Here is a 21,605-nt window from a genome sequence, read left to right as displayed (position 1 = left end):
TCATAGAAGAAGGTTGTGTACATGGAAGAAGCCTGGAGATACTGACAGCTTTCAGATTATATAATGGTAAGACAGAAATTCAGGAACCAAGTTTTGAATTGCAAGACATTGGCCTCTGGCCACAATTTATAGGTTATGAACTGTAGATTAAAACTTAAGAAACTGCAAAAAAGTGTGAATTAAAGCAGATGGGATCTGGATAAACTGAAAGAATTGGCTGTATGGAGAGTTTCAAAGATAGCATGAGGGAATAATTGACAAGAACAGGAGAAAGAAATGCAGTAGAAGAAGAATGGCTAACTTTGAGAGATGAAATAGTGAAGGCAGGAGAGGATCAAGTGGATAAAAAGATGAGGCCTAGTAGAAATCCTTGAGTAACAGAAGAGATATTGAATTTAATTGATGAAAGGATAAAATATAAAAATGCAGTAAATGAAGACGATACAAACGTCTCAAAAATGGGATCGACAGGAAGTGCAAAATTGCTAAGCACGAATGGCTAGAGGACAAATATAGGGATGTAGAGGCATACAGCGTGGTCCATTGGTCGCGACCGGGCCAAATATCTCACGAAATAAGCGTCAAACGAAAACTACAAAGAACGAATCTTGTCTAGCTTGAAGGGGGAAACCAGATGGCGCTATGGTTGGCCCGTTAAATGGCGCTGCCATAGTTCAAACGGATATCAACTGCGTTTTTAAAAAATAGGAATCCCCATTTTTTGTTACATATTCGTGTAGCACGTAAAGAAATATGAATGTGTTAGTTGGACCACTTTTTTATCTTTGTGGTAGATGGCGCTGTAATAGTCACAAACATATGGCTCACAAATTTAGACCAACAATTGGTAACAGGTAGGTTTTTTTAAATTAAAATACAGAACGTAGGTACGTTTGAACATTTTGTTTCGGTTGTTCCAATGTGATACATGTACCTTTGTGAACTTATCATTTCTGAGAATGCGTGCTGTTACAGCGTGATTACCTGTAAATACCACATTAATGCAATAAATGCAACCTTAGGGCATTTGGCCATACGTGTAACAACATTCCTCTCAACAGCGAGTATTCTCCTTCCGTAATGTCCGCACATGCAGTGACAATGCGCTGACTCATGTTGTCAGGCGCTGTCGGGGATCACGATAGCAAATATTCTTCAACTCTTCCCACAGAAAGAAATCCGAGGAGTGAGATCCGGTGAACGTGCGGGCTATGGTATGTATGGTGCTTCGACGACCAATCCACCTGTCATGAAATATACTACTCAATACCGCTTCAACCGCATGCGAGCTATGGGCCGGACATCCATCATGTTGGAAGTACGTCGCTATTCTGTTATGCAGTGAAACATTTTGTAGTAACATCGGTAGACCATTTTGTAGGCAATCAGCATACATTGCACCATTTAGATTGCCATCAATAAAATGGGGGACAATTATCCTTCCTCCCATAATGTCGCACCATGCATTAACCCACCAAGGTCGCGGATGTTCCACTTGTCGCAGCCATCGTGGTTTTTCCGTTGCCCAATAGTGCATATTACGCCGGTTTACGTTACCGCTGTTGGTGAATGACGCTTCGTCGCTAAATAGAACGCGTGCAAAAAATCTGTCATCGTCCCGTAATTTCTATTGTGCCCAGTGGCAGAACTATACACAACGTTCTAAGTCGTCGCCATGCAATTCGTGGTGCATAGAAATATGGTACGGGTGCAATCGATGTTGATGTAGCATTTTCAACACCGACATATTTTAGATTCCCAATTCTCGCGCAATATGTGTGCTACTGATGTACGGATTAGCCGCGACAGAAGCTAAAACACCTACTTGGTCATCATCATTTGTTGCAGGTCGTGGTTGACGTTTCACATATGACTGAACACTTCCTGTTTCCTTAAATAACGTAACTATCCGGCGAACGGTCCGGACACTTGGATGATGTCGTCCAGGATACCGAGCAGCATACATACCACACGCACGTTGGGCATTTTGATTACAATAGCCATACATCAACGCGATATCGACCTTTTCCGCAACTGGTAAACGGTCCATTTTAATACGGGTAATGTATCACGAAGCAAATACCGTCCGCACTGGCGGAATGTTACCTGATACCAAGCACTTATACGTTTGTGACTATTACAGCGCCATCTATCACAAAGCGTAAAAAATGGTCCAACTAAAACATTCGTATTTCTTTGCGTACTACACGAATATGTAAGAAAATGGGGGTTAATATTTAAAAAAAAAACACAGTTGATATCTGTTTGACCTATAGCAGCGCCATCTAGTGGGCCAACCATAGCGCCATCTGGTTTCCCCCTTCAAGCTAGACGAGTTTCGTTCTTTGTAGTTTTTTCGTTTGACGCTTATTTCGTGAGATATTTGGCCCGGTCACGATCAATGGACCACCCTGTATATCACTAGGGATAAGATAGATACTGCCTACAGGAAAATTAGAGAGACCTATGGTGAAAAGAGGACGTAAGGATATCAAGAGCTCAGATGGAAAAGAAGGGGAAGCAGACAGGTGGGAAGAGTATGCAGATGGACCATACGAGGCCGATGTATTTCAGGGCAATATTATGGAAATGGAAGAGGAGGTAGATGAAGATGAGATGGAAGTTATTGATGCTGTGTGAAGAATTTGTTAGATCACTGAAAGACCAAAGTTGAAACAAGGCCCCAGGAGTAGACAACATTCCATTAAAACTACTGATAGCCTCGGAAGAGCAAGCCATAACAGACTCTACCATCTGGTGAGCAAGATGTATGGGACAGGCAAAAAATCCTCAGACTTCGAGAAGAATATAGTAATTCCAACCCCAAAGAAAGCAAGCGTTGGCAAGTGTGAAAATTACCGAACTACCAGTTTAATAAGTCACGGTTACAAAATAATAACACGAATTCGTTACAGACCAATGGAAAAACTGGTAGAAAACGACCTTGGAGGAGATCAGTTTGGATTCCTTTGAAAGTTTGGAACACGCGAGGCAATATTGACCCTACGTCTTATCTTAGAAGATAGATAGGCAAACCTACGTTCCTAGCATTTGTAGACCTAGAGAAAGTTTTTGACAATATCGACTGGAACACTCTCTTTCAAATCCTGAAGGTGGCAGGGATAAAATACAGGGAGTGTAAGGCTATTTACAATTTGTACAGAAACCAGATGGCAGTTATAAAGAGTCGAGGGGCATGAAAGGGAAGCAGTGGTTGAGAAGGGAGTGCGACAGGGTTGTAGCTTGTCCCCGATGTTCATCTACAAACTGAAAATCACATTTAAGTGCCTAGCAGAGGGTTCATAGAACCATCTTCATAATTCACTATTATTCTAATCTCTTACAGCGCGCGATAAGAACGATCACCTATATCTTTCTGTATGAGCTCTCGTTTCCCTTGCTTTATCATGGTGATCGTTTCTCCCTATGTAGGTTGGCGTCAACAAAATATTTTCGCATTCGGATGAGGAAGTTGGTGATTGGAATTCCGTGAGAAGATCTCTCCGCAACGAAAAACTAATGATGTCCATCCCAAACCCTGTATCATTTCAGTGACACTCTCTCCCATATTTCGCTATAATACAAAGCAGTCCTACTTTGAGCTTTTTCTATGAACTCCTTCAATCCTATCTGATAAGGATTCCGCACCGCGCAACCGTATTCTAAAAGAGGACAGACAAGGGTAGTGTAGGCAGTCTCCTTAGTAGGTCTGTTACATTTCGTAAGTGTCGTTTGGTTAGCCTTCCCTACAACATTTTCTGTGTTCTCTGTGTTATTCAATCTGTATATTGAGCAAACAGTAATGAGAACAACAGAAAGATGTGGAGTAGGAATAAAAATTTATGGAGAAGTAATTAAAACTTTTAGGTTTTCCGACGACATTGTAATTCTGTCAGAGACAGCAAAGGACCTGACAGAGCAGTTGAACGGAATGGACAGTGTCTTGAAAGTAGGATATAAGATGAAAATCAACAAAAGCAAAATGAGGATAATGGAATGTAGTCGAATTAAATCTGCTGAATCTGAGGGAATGAGATTAGGAAATGACACACTTAAAGCAGTAGAAGAGTTTTGCTATTTGGGCAGCAAAATAACTGATGATTGCAGGGAGGATATAAAATGTAGACTGGCTGTGGCAAGGAAAGCGTTCCTAAAGAAGAGAAATTTATTAACATCGAGTATAGATATGAGTGTCGGGAAGTCTTTTCTGTAAGTATTTGTATGGTATGTAGGCATGTATGGAAGTGAAACATGGACGATAAATATTTTAGAGTACAAGAGAATAGTAGCTTTTGAAATGTGGTGTTGCAGAAGGATGCTGAAGATTAGTTGGGTAGATCATGTATTTGACGAGGAGGTACTGAATAGAATTGGGGAGAAGAGGGATTTGTGGCACAACTTGACTAGAAGAAGGGTCGGTTGGTAGGACACATTCTGTGGCATCAAAGAATTACCAATTTAGCACTGGAGGGAAGTATGGAGGGCAAAAATCGTAGAAGCAGACCTAGAGATGAATAGAGCAAGCAGATTCAGAAGGATGTAGGTTGCAATAGTTGCTCGGGATGAAGAAGCTTGCAGAGGAAAAAGTAGCATGAAGAGCTGCCTCAAACCAGGCCGAAGACGGAAGACCACAACAACAACAATTCACCAATTTGACAGAAATTGGGGCGATATCCCTCAGGATTACATCCAACAACTCTGTTAACCAATGCCTAGCCGAATAACCGCTTGCTTAAGGGCCAGAGGTGGACCAACGCATTATTGACTTGCTCAATTTGTGAAGCGCTTTCTCTTGAATAAATAATTTATTTTGTGATTCTTGAGTTTCTCCTGGCGTATTTGATAATCAAAATATCCACGGGTGTACTGCCGGTCTATAGTGTCCAACGGGCACAATATTTCGGCGATCAAACATGTCGCCATCATCAGGTGAACTGACGGACTGAGCTCCTGTGAACGTGCCGGCAAGGAGATCCGTACACTACGGCTGCTCAGGGGGAACTGGGTTCGGTCGCGGCGGCGGCCGATTTAAATACCCTCCGCCCGCGGCGCGCTCCCTCCGCCGTCCGCGCCCCGCGCCACGGTCACGCGGTGGAACAGATTGCGACGGCGTTTGAGATGACGTCGGTGTGATGGCTCTGTCCGCCGTGGTCGCCACAACTATACGTTTGCTCGATTTACTCTTGATTAACCCAATCGCTGGTTCCCAAGCCTTGCTAAGATTATAGCCACAGTCACGGTTTATGAGGTCGCCATTGGTGCGAATTTCGATGGCCTCTCTAACAACGCTGTCCTAGTATCTCGACGTCTGTATCAGAATCCTCGTGCGGTCATACTCCATAGCGAGATTTTCCAACAAACAATGTTCAGCGACCGCCGACTTGCTCGGATACATCAGTCGAGTGTGCCTCTGGTGTTCACGGCATCGATCCTCGACGGTACGCATCGTCTGACCAATATACGACTTGCCACATTGACACGGAATCTGGTACACGCCGGCCTTCCTCAAACCGAGGTCATCTTTGGCGCTCCCCACAAGTGCACGAGTTTTATTCGGAGGACAAAACACAGTTCCGACCCGGTGTTTCTTCAGAATGCGGACGATTTTCCCCGAGAGTGCGCCTGTGTATGGAATAAATGCAGTGCCTACCTCCTCCCTCGTGACTTCATCCATCTCAACAGGTTGTGCTACAGTGGTTGGGCGGAGAGCACGTTGAATCTGCCACTCTGAGTACCCATTTTTTCGAAATACAGTTCTCAGATGTTCCAATTCCTGGGGTAGACTCTCTGCGTCAGAGATAGTGCGCGCCCTATGTACTAGAGTTTTAAGTACCCTATTCCTCTGTGAAGGATGGTGGCAGCTGTCTGCGTGCAAATACAGATCAGTGTGTGTTGTCTTCCGATACACCCCATGACCTAGGATGTACATGGAGAGCTTAGAGGAGGAAGCCCTTTCGTCATCCGAATGGAAACCTACTTGCTTTTTCCGTTACGTGGACGACACCTTCGTCATCTGGCCACATGGTATGGATAAACTCCTTGACTTCCTTACACAACTAAATTCAATAAACCCCAACATCAAATTCACTATGGAGACTGAAACGGAGGGTAAATTACCTTTCCTTGACGTCTTTGTCAAGAGAAGGGCTGACGGCACCCTAGGTCATGGGGTGTATGGGAAGACAACGCACACTTATCTGTATTTGCACGTAGACAACTGCCACCACCCTTCACAGAGGAATGGGGTACTTAAAACTCTAGTACATAGGGCGCGCACTATCTCTGACGCAGAGAGTCTACCCCAGGAATTGGAACATCTGAGAACTGTATTTCGAAAAAATGGTACTCAGAGTGGAAGATTCAACGTGCTCTCCGCCCAACCACTGTAGCACAACCTGTTGAGATGGATGAAGTCACGAGGGAGGAGGTAGGCACTGCATTTATTCCATACACAGGCGCACTCTCGGGGAAAATCGTCCGCATTCTGAAGAAACACCGGGTCGGAACTGTGTTTTGTCCTCCGAATAAAACTCGTGCACTGGTGGGGAGCGCCAAAGATGACCTCGGTTTGAGGAAAGCCGGCGTGTACCAGATTCCGTGTCAATGTGGCAAGTCGTATATTGGTCAGACGATGCGTACCGTCGAGGATCGATGCCGTGAACACCAGAGGCACACTCGACTGATGTATCCGAGCAAGTCGGCGGTCGCTGAACATTGTTTGTCGGAAAATCACGCTATGGAGTATGACCACACGAGGATTCTGGTACAGACGTCGAGATACTAGGACAGCGTTGTTAGAGAGGCCATCGAAATTCGCACCAATGACGACCTCATAAACCGTGACTGTGGCTATAATCTTAGCAAGGCTTGGGAACCAGCGATTGGGTTAATCAAGAGTAAATTGAGCAAACGCATAGTTGTGACGACCACGGCGGACAGAGCCATCACACCGACGTCATCTCAAACGCCGTCGCAATCTGTTCCACCGCGTGACCGTGGCGCGGGGCGCGTACGGCGCAGGGAGCGCGCCGTGGGCGGAGGGTATTTAAATCGGCCGCCGCCGCGACCGAACCCAGTTCCCCCTGAGCAACCTAGCGTACGGATCTCCGTGCCGGCACGTTCACAGGAGCTCAGTCCGTCAGTTCACCTGATGATGGCGACATGTTTGATCGCCGAAATATTGTGCCCGTTGGACACTATAGACCGGCAGTACACCCGTGGATATTTTGATTAATAATTTTTTGAAATTACAATCATTTGTTTGTCCATGTACGTCTATCTATCGATATATTCCAAAAATCTCAATCAAAACCAAAATTAATTTCTCAGAGCTGGGTTTCACAATCAAGTAAAATTTTATAAAGGACGTCGTGGTTGCCTTTTGTATCTAAAATAATTTATTTTTAAAACCCAATATTGCAATTTAGACTTATGCGACCAGTCCAGCTTCTATTTATGTGATACAGAAAACAAATAGGCAACAAACAGGTAATCGTGGATTCATTTACACCACTCAATATTGTGTGTCTACACAAAAATTAAGCAGATTGCGAGCAACATCTTCACAAAGCAATTCAAAGAGTACAGCACGAAGAAGAAGTAATGATCATGAACACAGTGCAATGAAACCAGCTTCTGTCACGTCACATGATGTTTAGGTTTAGATATGTGCTTAAGAGTTGTTATTTCGTCTTAGTGACCAAGGCACCCTTGCTTGTAAATGCTAAAAATGCAACAGTTGTTACGCAAATGTGTCCAAATGTTATTAACATGTACTACAAGCAATATATCTTAGCATAAATCAATATGCTATAATCATCTTTCCACCCTGATGGAAATTTAAAAGCAAATTAGACACATTCTCATGCTTTCATCATGGGATCTGCTAGTGAATTCTTTATAACTAGCGTTTACCAATTACCGGAGCATTCAGTACTGTGGAAGTATGTTCACACTGTAACACACAATCCCATGTGCAAATATGCCCATCGATGTAGAATATTTTTGCTGCATAGTAGTATCTGGCTCAAGAACTACGTTCTCAGACACTAATTCTAAAATGTATACTAAATGAGAAGGAGGAACATCATTCGAAGCGATTCCTGAGAAGCTGTAATAAAGTTGAATAGCAATTCTGTCAAAAGCTGCGAACATGGAGTTCTCCATTAAATGCGAGAAGGTACGAAAAACGGATTCGAACTAAAATAAAAAAGAATACGAACAACGTAATTTCGACGCATTTAAGTCGATCAGTTCACAGACGGGTTCACAGGAGGAACAAATGGCCACAGAAAATTGTACGACGAAACCAGCTTCTGTTTTATATGAAACGAAAACAACGAGTGAAATATCAACAGTGCAATTCATGGAGTACAATAAACACATGACGTTGTACTCTGTCAGTAACACAGTGCTATGAAGTCGACTTCTGTCCTGAACGGTCCGCCCCGATAGCTGAGTGGTCAGCGTGACGGATTGCCGTCCTACTGGCCCGGGTTCGATTTCCGGTTGGGTCGGGGAATTTTCTCCGCTCAGCGACTAGGTGTCGTGTTGTCTTCATCATCATTTCATCCCAATCCGGCTCGCAGGTCGCCCAATGTGGCGTCGAATGTAATGAGACCTGCAGCAAGGCGGCCGGACCTGACTCGCAAGGTGCCTCCCGGCCAATGACGCCAAACGCTCATCTCCATTTGTATCTGTCCTGAACGAAATCAAAACAAATATGGAATGATTTAAATCGCCCAAAAAGAAGACGAGGTGTTTGCTTGATAAACTTGCAGCGTCCCAAGTGTCCTGGCAGCGAACCAAGATCGTGTTACCGGAAGTCCCTATATGAGTTTCACCCCTCCGCCCCCCTCTACTCCTCTCGCTCATTCAATCGTAACGTCACAACGAAGTACTAAGGACAGAGCGTGGGAGAGATGCGCGTGTGCAGACAGCGACAGCAGCCTATTGCGCTGTTGCACATGGTAGGTCAGTAGAGGGACAGTTAAAGTTGTTTGCGGATGACGTCATGTCATGTGCTCGAGTGGATTCTGCATCACAGATTTGCAGTCAGGTTGCGTAGGATAACCGTGAGTGCTCATACGAAATTTCAACCACAGATTATAAATCCAGGTGTCCGTCCAGTGTGTCTAGCACTCAGACAGATTGGCAACAGGCGCTCAACTGGGCTCTTTCTATCCTACAACAGCCATCACTGGCACCGAGGCAGAACCAGCTTTGATGAGAAAACACAACACACCTCCACCGTGCCATTCAGTGACTGTCCCGTTTAGCGTCAGTGGATTGTACGGTATGGGGCGTCTGGCTCGGAGCTGTCCTTGAAGTAAACGATTTACAACAGTTCATTGCGCCACCGTGGTGGCAGCTGCTGCTCACATTGCTACTGGACATGGAGTACGTTGCGCCAGAACACGATGGCCTCTCCTCTCGTGCCACGTGGCCCTTCAGAGACCGGTCTTCGTGCAACCGCACATCACGTGAGCATCACTGCGAGACATTGTATACAGTGGTTACATTCTTGTCAAGTCTTTCCGCAGTATTGCAGAAGGAACATCCAGCTTCTCGTAGCGCTGTTGTACGACCCCGCTCAAACTCAGTGATGTGTCGAGAGTGGCGTCTTTGCCGCGTGAAAGCCATTCTTGAGTAACATCAACTCACCACGTCCAGTCTGATAGGTAACTAACGCAGATGACCTTAACAGCGTGTATTTGGAAAATACATATTTGCATCCTCGTAGTGGGCCTAATAGCGCCACTCTTACGTGACAGACGCGAAATTCGAAAAGAAATCATTTCCAGGTGCGACAACATGCCTATCTACTTTCGTTTATGTCGCACTACTTCTTCTTAGTGTTGCGATTGTTTTCCGCTAGTGTGTTTAGCGTAAGTCCACAAGTGACCTTTTCTGTAATAACCCTTCACTAAGCACTCGTTGCTCAAAGGAAAGTAATTAAAATAATCGTAAGGTAACTGAGAATATTGGCCACAGCTTTACAGTACATATATTTCCTGAAGAAATTTATTGTAATGTAATGTAATGTGTGTGAAATCTTATGGGAGTTAACTGCTGCCGGCCGAGGTGGCCGAGCGGTTCTAGTTTCTACAGTCTGCAACCGCGCGACCGCTACGGTCGCTGGTTCGAATCCTGCCTCGGGCATGGATGTGTGTGATTTCCTCAGGTCAGTTACGTTTAAGTAGTTCTAACTTCTAGGGAACTAATGACCTCAGCAGTTAAGTCCCATAGTGCTCAGAGCCATTTTTGATGTTAACTGCTGAGGTCATCAGTCCCTAAGCTTACACACTACTGAACCTAAATTATCCTAAGGACAAACACACCCATGCCCGAGGGAGGACTCGAACCTCCGCCGGCACCAGCCGTGCAGTCCATGACTGTAGCGCATCAGACCGCGAGGCAGAAATTTATTCCCCACAATTCATTGCAGTTTGAGGGTTATGAACCAGTTCATGAATACAGTAATAGAAAGAAAAATGATTTTGATTTCGTTCTAGTGAATCTAACTTAGGCACAAGGTGTGAAATGCGCACGTCTTTGATAACTTTTTCTATGGGAATGGTATGTATGAAAGACCTTAGAAGTGTTTGCAAAAGAAGACTTAAGTGGTTTCTTCTTAACAATATTTTCTGCACCATACAGCAACTTTTGATCAGAAATAAGTAGACGTACGCAAAACTATAACTGTCAAGTATAGAGACGTGTAACAGTTTTCACAGCCTTTCATTTAGTTCAGAAAATTCCTGATAATAACGTTTATGGGCATGCATGGGACACAGAACTAACTAACTAACTAACTGAGATTTAAAAGATGAATCCATTGAGAACAAAGGGTAAGAAAACTGGTGTTTGTACTTGACATTTGTAATTAACAAAATAAAGGTTACCTTACAGCCACAACACATGCTTGGCAGCATCGTGGATGCTCTCTGTAAGATAGTTGAAAGAGCAATAATGGATGCACATAAAGTTCCTGCACAGCTCTTTCTTGTGTCCTTTGTCGCAAGTCAACTGCGGTTCTTCTCCCCCTATTCATCGCTACTCGTCTACAAATCATATGCGGGATCATGTGTGATCTGTCTACGTGGCATCCGCATCTTTATCACTTATTCGTCCACTAGGGCAGACAGACATTGTCTCCTACAGACAGAGAGTGCGAGGGAACTTTGAAAAGTCACTCACTCACTCAAGGGTGGACGATATTTAACATAACTGTTAAAATACTACTACTAGTGAAGTGTACGTATGAAGCAATAACACGATCCGCGATGGGTATATTAAATTCACGAACAGAGAATCGAATTTTCGCCACGCTCCTCGTCTTGAATAGCCATGAAGCGAAAATACATTTCTTCTGGCAATGGCCATGAAACTAAACTACTTTTCCTCAAGCCATGAGCATCACGGCCCGGGGACGGGGGACTCAGACGCGAGTCCTCCATAATGTTATTTGAAAATGCAGTTCAAGTTTTTTGAGTCTTAGTTGATACGATTGGACGAACATATCCATGCTTAGATGATCACACATACTAACAGCTCTTGTGCAGTAAGAATTTACAATTTTCAGGATTTACTAACGTTCCAGTGAATCAGATGCGCTTGTATTACTCACCAAAAAGAATTGAGTTTGAAAACACGGTTATTTGGGACATAATACATAGTAATAGTACACACACTGTCGACAAATTTAAATATTAATATTATATAACTTTTTTACAGTCGGTAATCCAGTCTTAAAATGACCCGCCTTAGAAGTGTTAAGTGCTATTGAGATATCTCTTCTGAGGCATTGAGAATGCTCCAGAAAGTGGTTTGAGGTCCTAGTTTTTTCAACTCCTTACAAGGGGATCTCATTTTTAGACCCCCCCCCCTACCCCTGTGATATACACTGTATCTATTGAGTCCCTCCACCCCAATAATTTAGTACTGGTGACGGCCGTGCCTCTGACACAAATTTCATTAATTTACAACAAACCAATACTCTTACCATTCACGCCTTGCCAAGGCACTAGGTAGTCTCAGTATTCCGTCTCGGAGTTTTTTAAACTCCTAACGTCTCGTGAAATCAGCACAATGGCCACACTTCTAGAAAGCATACGAACACTTTTGTGTTTCCCCGAAGCCGTTCCAAGTGGCAGCCGGTACTCTGTAATAGCTCCACACGGGCAGTCTTACCCGTGGATGAAACTTCTGTCTTCGTTAGCAGCTCACAATTTAAGGGGTAGGTGTGCATAGCGTTGGAAGTGGCTGATTGGATGCATCACTCGATGTGTTGTGTGAAGATGTGCACAGTGTAACTTATATTCTAAAGTGAACAATATTTGCAGTGTAACTGGTATACAAATTATTTAACCGAAAAAACGGGTATTTTATATATATCTCGAGGCGGTGTCGAAGACAAACGCAGTTACGAAGCGCAGTATCTTCTTGGTACTCCGAGCTCATGGCCTATCCCTATATGGCTTCATTGTCGATGGGGTGCTAAACTCTACATCTTCCTTCCTTTACGATGTTCTTTTGTTTGCACCTTCCTGTGGCTCTGAATTTTCATTAAAGGTTTTAGTAATTGTCAGCTGACTTTTGATGATACATTCTAACGTCAGTACAACCATACCACCAGATGACATGTTATGATAGTTGCGTTCTATAACTGCAGTATGCAGTCAGTTGTGCACCTATGTTACTATTAGTAACACTTGACACGACATTCTGTATTAAGTTCTTTTCTTTACTGCGTGAACTTGTTTGTCAATGAATTGGTTTTCAGAAAGGCTTTTCAACAGAAAATGCTATATATGCTTTCACTGATCAAATATTAAATGCTCTGAATAACCGGACATCACCCATTGGTATTTTTTGTGATCTCTCAAAGGCCTTTGATTGTGTAAATCATGGAATTCTTTTAGATAAGCTAAATCATTATGGTTTGAGTGGGGCAGTGCACAAATGGTTTAATTCATACTTAACTGGAAGAATGCAGAAAGTTGAAATAAGTGGTTCGTGTAATGTTAAAACAGCTGATTCCTCAAACTGGGGTGCTATCAAGCACGGGGTCCCACAGGGTTCGGTCTTAGGTCCTTTACTGTTCTTGATATACATTAATGACTTACCATTCCACATTGATCAAGATGCAAAGTTAGTTCTTTTTGCTGATGATACAAGTATAGTAATAACATCCAAAAACCAAGAAGTAAGTGATGTAATTGTAAATGATGTTTTTCACAAAATTATTAAGTGGTTCTCAGCAAACGGACTCTCTTTAAATTTTGATAAAACACAGTATATACAGTTCCGTACAGTAAATGGCACAACTCCAGTAATAAATATAGAATTTGAACAGAAGTCTGTAGCTAAGGTAGAATTTTCAAAATTTTTAGGTGTGTCCATTGATGAGAGGTTAAACTGGAAGCAACACATTGATGGTCTGCTGAAACGTCTGAGTTCAGCTACGTATGCTATTAGGGTTATTGCAAATTTTGGTGATAAGAATCTCAGTAAATTAGCTTACTATGCCTACTTTCATTCACTGCTTTCGTATGGCATCATATTCTGGGGTAATTCATCGTTGAGTAGAAAAGTATTCATTGCACAAAAACGTGTAATCAGAATAATTGCTGGAGCCCACCCACGGTCATCCTGCAGACATCTATTTAAGGATCTAGGGATCCTCACAGTAACCTCACAGTATATATATTCCCTTATGAAATTTGTTGATAATAATCCAACCCAATTCAAAAGTAATAGCAGTGTGCATACCTATAACACCAGGAGAAAGGATGATCTTCACTATGCAGGGTTAAATCTGACTTTGGCACAGAAAGGGGTAAATTATGCTGCCACAAAAGTCTTTGGGCACCTACCAAACAGCATCAAAAGCCTGACAGATAGCCAACTAACATTTAAAAATAAATTAAAAGAATTTCTAGATGACAACTCCTTCTACTCATTGGCTGAATTTTTAGATATAAAGTAAAAAAAAATAAAAAAAAAAACTTAATCATTAGTGTCATGCAATATTTTGTGTAATGTAATTTCTTGTACAGACATCTTTTATTAACCTGACACGTTCCACATCATTACGAAGTGTCGTATTCATGATCTATGGAACAAGTATTAATCTAATCTAATCTAATCTCTAATTACCTTTATTCTTAATATGTCGTCTTTAAGTTGTGTGACGCGTCCGTATCCATTCGTTCTGCTGGCGCCTAGCCACGGTTCTCGTGGCTCCCCCTGTCGGGGATCGACTTCCCTCGGGCATTGGTGTGTGTTGTCCTTAGCGTTAGTTTAAGTTGGGTTAAGTATTGTGTAAGTCTAGGGACGGATGACCTCAGCAGTTTGGTGACACAGAAACTTACACAAATTAAAAATTTAACTTGTGCTTTCGTGTCAACTGTGACGTTTTTGGAAGATTCTCAGATGATGTTCCCCAACCGAAGCGCTTAAATAATGAAGTTTTAACAATAGGTAGCTTCTTTTGCACAATCTAAAAGCGGTACTTAGTAAAAAAAGTAAATGAAATCAGAAGCTTTCTTTTCGAGAGAATTATCGTGGTTTATTTCCGTAGCGATTTAGGGAAATCCCAGAAATTCTAAATTTAGATAGCCAGATGGGGTTCGAACCGCCTTCATTCCGAGCCTCAGCCACATCTCTCGGTCACGTGGTTACAGTACGTCATCTCTGAGGTTGACAGAAGAAGAAACATTCAGTCGATGACAAGCAGAAGTGTGACCAACCCAATACGACAGCTCATTAGTCTCTAAACTGCTTACTGTGTCGTCGTACTTTCAGCCATTAGCCCCCTAGATCGACGTGCGATGCTAAACTGCAAATGGTGCATAATTCACCTATGAAGATCATTTTCTTCCCCTCACTCATGTTGAGTCTCGATACTGCCGACACCACGTACGTGTATGTCAGAACCGCCACAAAAGAGAGTTCAGCGCTACTGTTGGCTTGGGAGACTCCTATGTGTAGATTCAGCAGCTTAATAGAAAAGGATTTTCTTCATCAGCGCACTGCAATGCTGTGACAAAAAGTCATGGGATAGCGGTGTACACACATATAGACGACGATAGTATCACCTACACAAGGTAGAAACGGGCAGTGCATTGGCCGAGCTGTCATTAGTACTCAGCTGATTAATGTGAAACGGTTTCCGCAGTGATTGTGACCGCGCGAAGGCAATTAATCGGCTTCGAACGTGGAATAGTACTTAGACGCATGTGACATTCAGTTTCGGAAATCGTTAGGCAATTGAATATTCCGAGGTTCACAGTCACAAGAGTGTGCCGAGAATACCAAATTTCAGCTATTACCTCTCACCATGGACAACGTAGTGGCCTACAAGCCTTCACCTAACGAACGAGGGCAGCGGGGTTTGCTTATTGTTGTCAGTGCTAACAGACAAGCAACACTGTGTGAAACAGTCGCAGAAATGAATGTAGGACGTACGACGAACATATCCGTTAGGACAATGCGGTGAAATTGGCTTCAGTGGGCTATTGCACCAGACGACCGACACCAGTGCCTTAGATAACAGCACGATATCGCCTGGAATCGTGACCGTACCGATTGGACTCCAGAGACTGGAAAACTGTGGCCTGGTTCATTTGATAAGAATTGATGGTATGATTCAATAGTGGCGCACACCTCACGTGGCCATGGATCCTAGTTGTCAACAAGGCACTGTGCAAGCTGGTGGTTGCTGGCTGCATAATGGTACGGGCTGTGTTTACATGGAGTGGAACTGATCATTGACTGGAAATGGTTATCTTGGAGACTATTTTCAGCCATTCGTGGACTTTATGTTCCTAAACAACGTTGGAATTTGTATGAATTACAATATGCAATGTCTCCGGGCCATAATTGTTCGCAACTGGTTTGAAGAACATTCTGGACAATTACAGCGCATGATATGGCCACCCATCTTGCCCGACATGAATCCCATTGGACATTTATGGGACACAGTCGAGAGGTCAGTTCGTGCACAAAATCCTTCATAGAAGCAGCATGGCTCATCATTTATGCAGGGGACTTCCAACAACTTCTAGAGTGCTTGTCAAGTCGAGTTGCTGGCCTACGCCAGGGAGAAAAAGGTCCGATATGATATTAGGTCTTTTGTCACCTCGTTGCATGATCCCTTTCTTCACAGTTCATGACAGTATGACAGTTGTGTCTTAAATGCGTCTGTTAAGTGTAGGTGATTGTAATGGGTATATTTGTGTTGTATGAAAATGTGAGAAGAGAGAGTGAAACCTGTGACAGCACGTAGCCTCTTCTTGAACAGGCACCAAGGGGATCACCCAGCTTATTAATTCCAACGCCCGGTCTCGAGCCACAAACCTCAGAGTCGAGAAACACCATACTGACATACGTTAGCAAGCTCAGCCGTGACGATGGTCGTTGTCTGGCGTAGTTTTATGCACGTGTGAACTGTAGCCAGTAAACCTGTGTTCAGACGATGCACATAAGGCGGGAAAAGGTGTTCCTGATCCTCTGTAATGCGTTATATTTAAATAACTTACCTATTCGAAGTTTGTTACAGGTAATTCTTAAGCGCACATCCACTGACAAACAAGCTCATGCAGTAGAGAAAGAACTTAATACAGAATATCTTGTTAAGTGCTATTCTACTCAGCTGACTGCGTTTCTCATTAAGTTTTCCTCTTTCACGCCGACACTTAGAAGTCGGACAGTTTTGTGTAGTTCATTACTGATCATGTAATATATTTTAGGGAAGTACTCACTGAAATACATTTTTTCCTACAGAAAAACATCCAGAATTTTACAGAAATTGATCTATCGATGACATACGACTATTGGAGAAAAACATTTGACTTTACTTCGATGTCAGACAAAAGTCCAGTTGAAATAATCGCAACAAGCTCTCCTACAGGAAACGTGATGTGTGAGATCCAATTAGAATCCCAACAGATAAAAGATTTTCTCCGGTAATTATGTTGTCTGAATTGAGCGATATGTTTTACATTCTAAAATGCTTGATACTAAGATATTTTGATGTCTTACTTTTGTTTGCAGGTCCCAGCCGTCTTTCGACGTAGTTATCCTGGAGAGGTTATTATATTATTGCTATTATGGCTTGATTCACCAGTTGGGATCTCCACCAACAATTGGCTTCGTGTCTCTGGGCGCCCCTGCTCCAGTACTCACTTCTTATGGAAATCCCAACAACCCAGCATACTGTCCCGATACGCTGGTTGGCTACACAAACCACATGTCCTTCTGGGAAAGACTATATAATGCCTATGCTATGGCTCGAATTTTTTGCACATGGAACTACGTAACAATGCCATCGCAAAGTGAACTGATTAGGAAGTATTTTGGCCCTGATCACCCCCCTATGCAAGCAATTGACAGAAACTTCAGCCTTCTTATTGTTAACAACCACTTCAGCGTGAATTACCCACGGCCACTGTTGCCTAATGTCATTGAGGTGACGGGACTACATCTAGAGAAACAGCGGAAGCCACTTCCTCGGGTAAGTAGTAACATTTATTGTGTGTTAACCCAGAACAATAATTTCATATTTAAATTATTAATGTAGAACTTTTCCTTGTAAAAATATCCTCCACTCTTTATGAGTAACTCAACATTTCTTGATCCATTACACACAACTGTGGACACGACGCATTTCCAAAACCGTCTGACTGTGGACTGCAATACCTAATAAATGTATCATATGCAGATTGGTCAAAGATTGCCATACATAACACTGAATGCACTATGTGCGACGTTAGGCTGCGAATATAAATGCGTACATACAAATGATTTCTGTCAGAAGAAAATGACAACGAGAGCTATGTCAGCCACCGATGGTTGCATGTTTGTAGAGGCTGACAAATTTGAGAAGACTGCCAGACAGATTCCAGAAGAGCTACTAGCACATATGGGTATAATCAACGATGGTATTGTAAGAGAAGGCAATCGTCATCGATACTCTAGGTTTAAGAAATTATGAGATAGGAACTGCAACGTTAGAATATTTTCTACAGCGAAATCGCCTTTATATGACAATCCAGACTTTCTATGCGAAATTTGCCTTTTCTGCTGAGCTGAGCAAGAGTCTAATTTTGAAGGAAATTTTTGACAAGTTTCCTACATAACCCAATTGAGAAATGATTAAGAACATTTTGGGGGCTTCTACATCTACATCTACATGACTACTCTGCAATTCACATTTAAGTGCTTGGCAGAGGGTTCATCGAACCACAATCATACTATCTCTCTACTATTCCACTCCCGAACAGCGAGCGGGAAAAACGAACACCTGAACCTTTCTGTTCGAGCTCTGTTTTCTCTTATTTTATTTTGATGATCATTCCTACCTATGTAGGTTGGGCTCAACAAAATATTTTCGCATTCGGAAGAGAAAGTTGGTGACTGAAATTTCGTAAGAAGGTCTCGCCGCGACGAAAAACGTCTATGCTGTAATGAATTCCATCCCAACTCGTGTATCATATCTGCCACATTCTCTCCCCTATAACGCGACAATACAAAACGAGCTGCCCTTTTTTGCACCCTTTCGATGTCATCCGTCAATCCCACCTGGTAAGGATCCCACACCGCGCAGCAATATTCTAACAGAGGACGAACGAGTGTAGTGTAAGCTGTCTCTTTAGTGGACTTGTTGCATCTGCTAAGTGTCCTGCCAATGAAACGCAACCTTTGGCTCGCCTTCCCGACAATATTATCTATGTGGTCCTTCCAACTGAAGTTGTTCGTAATTTTAACACCCAGGTACTTAGTTGAATTGACAGCCTTGAGAATTGTACTATTTATCGAGTAATCAAATTCCAACGGATTTCTTTTGGAACTCATGTGGATCATCTCACACTTTTCGTTATTTAGCGTCAACTGCCACCTGACACACCATACAGCAATCTTTTCTAAATCGCTTTGCAGCTGATACTGGTCTTCGGATGACCTTACTAGACGGTAAATTACAGCATCATCTGCGAACAGTCTAAGAGAACTGCTCAGATTATCACCCAGGTCATTTATATAGATCAGTAACAGTAGAGGTCCCAGGACTCTTCCCTGGGGAACACCTGATATCACTTCAGTTTTACTCGATGATTTGCTGTCTATTACTACGTACTGCGACCTTCCTGACAGGAAATGACGAATCCAGTCGCACAACTGAGACGATACCCCATAGCTCCGCAGCTTGATTAGAAGTCGCTTGTGAGGAACGGTGTCAAAAGCTTTCCGGAAATCTAGAAATACGGAATCAACTTGAGATCCCCTGTCGATAGCGGCCATTACTTCGTGCGAATAAAGAGCTAGCTGCGTTGCACAAGAGCGATGTTTTCTGAAGCCATGCTGATTACGTGTCAATGGATCGTTCCCTTCGAGGTGGTTCATAATGTCTGAATACAGTATATGCTCCAAAACCCTACTGCAAACCGACGTCAATGATATAGGTCTGTAGTTAAATGGATTACTCCTACTACCCTTCTTGAACACTGGTGCGACCTGCGCAATTTTCCAATCTGTAGGTACAGATCTATCGGTGAGCGAGCGGTTGTATATGAGTGCTAAGTAGGGAGCTATAGTATCAGCGTAATCTGAAAGGAACCTAATCGGTATACAATCTGGACCTGAAGACTTGCCCGTATTAAGCGATTTGATTTGCTTCGCAACCCCTAAGGTATCTACTTCTAAGAAACTCATGCTAGCAGATGTTCGTGTTTCAAATTCTGGAATATTCCATTCGTCTTCCCTGGTGAAGGAATTTCGGAAAACTGCGTTCAATAACTCCGCTTTAGCGGCACAGTCGTCGATAACAGTACCATCGGCACTGCGCAGCGAAGGTATTGACTGCGTCTTGCCGCTTGCGTACTTTACATACGACCAGAATTTCTTCGGATTTTCTACCAAATTTCGAGACAATGTTTCGTTGTGGAAGCTATTAAAGGCATCTCGCATCGAAGTACGTGACAAATTTCGAGCGTCTGTAAATTTTAGCCCATCTTCGGGATTTCGCGTTCTTCTGAACTTCGCATGATTTTTCCGTTGCCTCTGCAACAGCGTTCGGACCTTTTTTGTGTACCACGGGGGATCCGTTCCATCTCTTACCAGTTTATGAGGTATGAATCTCTCAATTGCTGTTGCTACTATATCTTTGAATTTGAGCCACATCTCGTCTACATTCGCATAGTCAGTTCGGAAGGAATGGAAATTGTCTTTTAGGAAGGCTTCTAGTGGCACTTTATCCGCTTTTTTAAATAAAATTATTTTGCGTTTGTTTCTGATGGGTTTGGAAGAAATGGTATTGAGCCTAGCTACAATGACCTTGTGATCACTAATCCCTGTATCAGTCATGATGCTCTCTATCAGCTCTGGATTGTTTGTGGCCAAGAGGTCAAGTGTGTTTTCGCAACCATTTACAATTCGCGTGGGTTCGTGGACTAACTGCTCGAAATAATTTTCGGAGAATGCATTTAGGACAATCTCGGAAGACGTTTTCTGCCTACCACCGGTTTTGAACAAGTATTTTTGCCAACATACCGAGGGTAGGTTGAAGTCCCCACCAACTATAACCGTATGAGTGGGGTATTTATTTGTTACGAGACTCAAACTTTCTCTGAACTGTTCCGCAACTGTATCATCGGAGTCTGGGGGTCGGTAGAAGGAGCCAATTATTAACTTAATTCGGCTGTTAAGTATAACCTCCACCCACGCCAATTCTAAATCAATGAAAAACATCAGAAACCTGAGTCGGATCTGTATGTCGTCTTTCATAGGCTCCCCTGAATTGTTGCAATGGCCAGTCACATACCTTCTGTCGTATTGCCCCGAAAGGCGTTAAGGAATGTAAGATGATTTGGAGGGGGGGGGGGGCGGGGGGGAGGGGATGGGGGCGACAGTGCTGCTGGTTTCTGTCTCAGTTTTACCCGGTGACTTTCTTTCCGAAGCAATGACAGGGCAGAAATCCATCTGCAAACGGGGTAACGACTGCTGTAATGATTAAGGAGATAGTCATCTACTCTTCTTTTCATCCACGTATTGGATTACAGAAGTCCAGAACCTGATTTTGTTAGCTGTGCTCTGCCACTGTGAAAATGTCTGTGTGGCCGAGGGGAACGCTTTTTTCCTATTTCACATAACACTAAATGAAGTGTTGCTTTTGTAGGGAGAAAAGTGGACAAATTTTTCCGACTTACTGAGTCTGAACGATGAAACCGAATATTTAGAAAAACGACGTAAGAAGCGAATCTGTAAGTATAAAAAACTCCTGTATTGCAGCGCACCTCTTATTCTGTGTGTTTGTACCTGCCTCTGTAAGTATTCCCAGGTTTTCATTCTACCTCCTGAAATTTCATCTCTTTCAACGAGCAGTGAACGAATACTTTACTTAGGCACTGTTGGTTGGGAGATTCGGGAAGGGCTGGTTCAGCGTCTAGGTTTTTCTGCAGTTTGCCCACGATGGCGCCTGGCCTTTGCAAAGAATGACAATTGTGTGTGTGTGTGTGTGTGTGTGTGTGTGTGTGTTTCGTGGAGTCTTGACTGTAGTCAATGGTGATGAGAGATGGTAGAAGGTGAAATCCTATTCCTTTCGAATA

General features: G+C 43.1%; 1 protein-coding gene across 2 annotated transcripts in view; it reads left to right on the top strand.

Moving 5' to 3' along the window:
- Positions 1 to 21,605, top strand: part of LOC126355740 (UDP-glycosyltransferase UGT5-like) — a 93,318-nt gene that overhangs the window by 60,415 nt on the left and 11,298 nt on the right. For both annotated transcript variants that reach the window (XM_050006120.1, XM_050006121.1), the window contains exons 3-4: positions 16,789 to 16,970; positions 17,059 to 17,518. In XM_050006120.1, the coding sequence (XP_049862077.1) occupies positions 16,789 to 16,970; positions 17,059 to 17,518 (642 nt within the window). The remainder of the gene's footprint in view (positions 1 to 16,788; positions 16,971 to 17,058; positions 17,519 to 21,605) is intronic.

The sequence above is a fragment of the Schistocerca gregaria genome, chromosome 3, assembly GCF_023897955.1.
Source record: "Schistocerca gregaria isolate iqSchGreg1 chromosome 3, iqSchGreg1.2, whole genome shotgun sequence".
NCBI classification, from domain to species: domain Eukaryota; kingdom Metazoa; phylum Arthropoda; class Insecta; order Orthoptera; family Acrididae; genus Schistocerca; species Schistocerca gregaria.
Note: the sequence above shows the minus strand (reverse complement) of the source record. Positions and strands in the feature narration are given on the sequence as shown.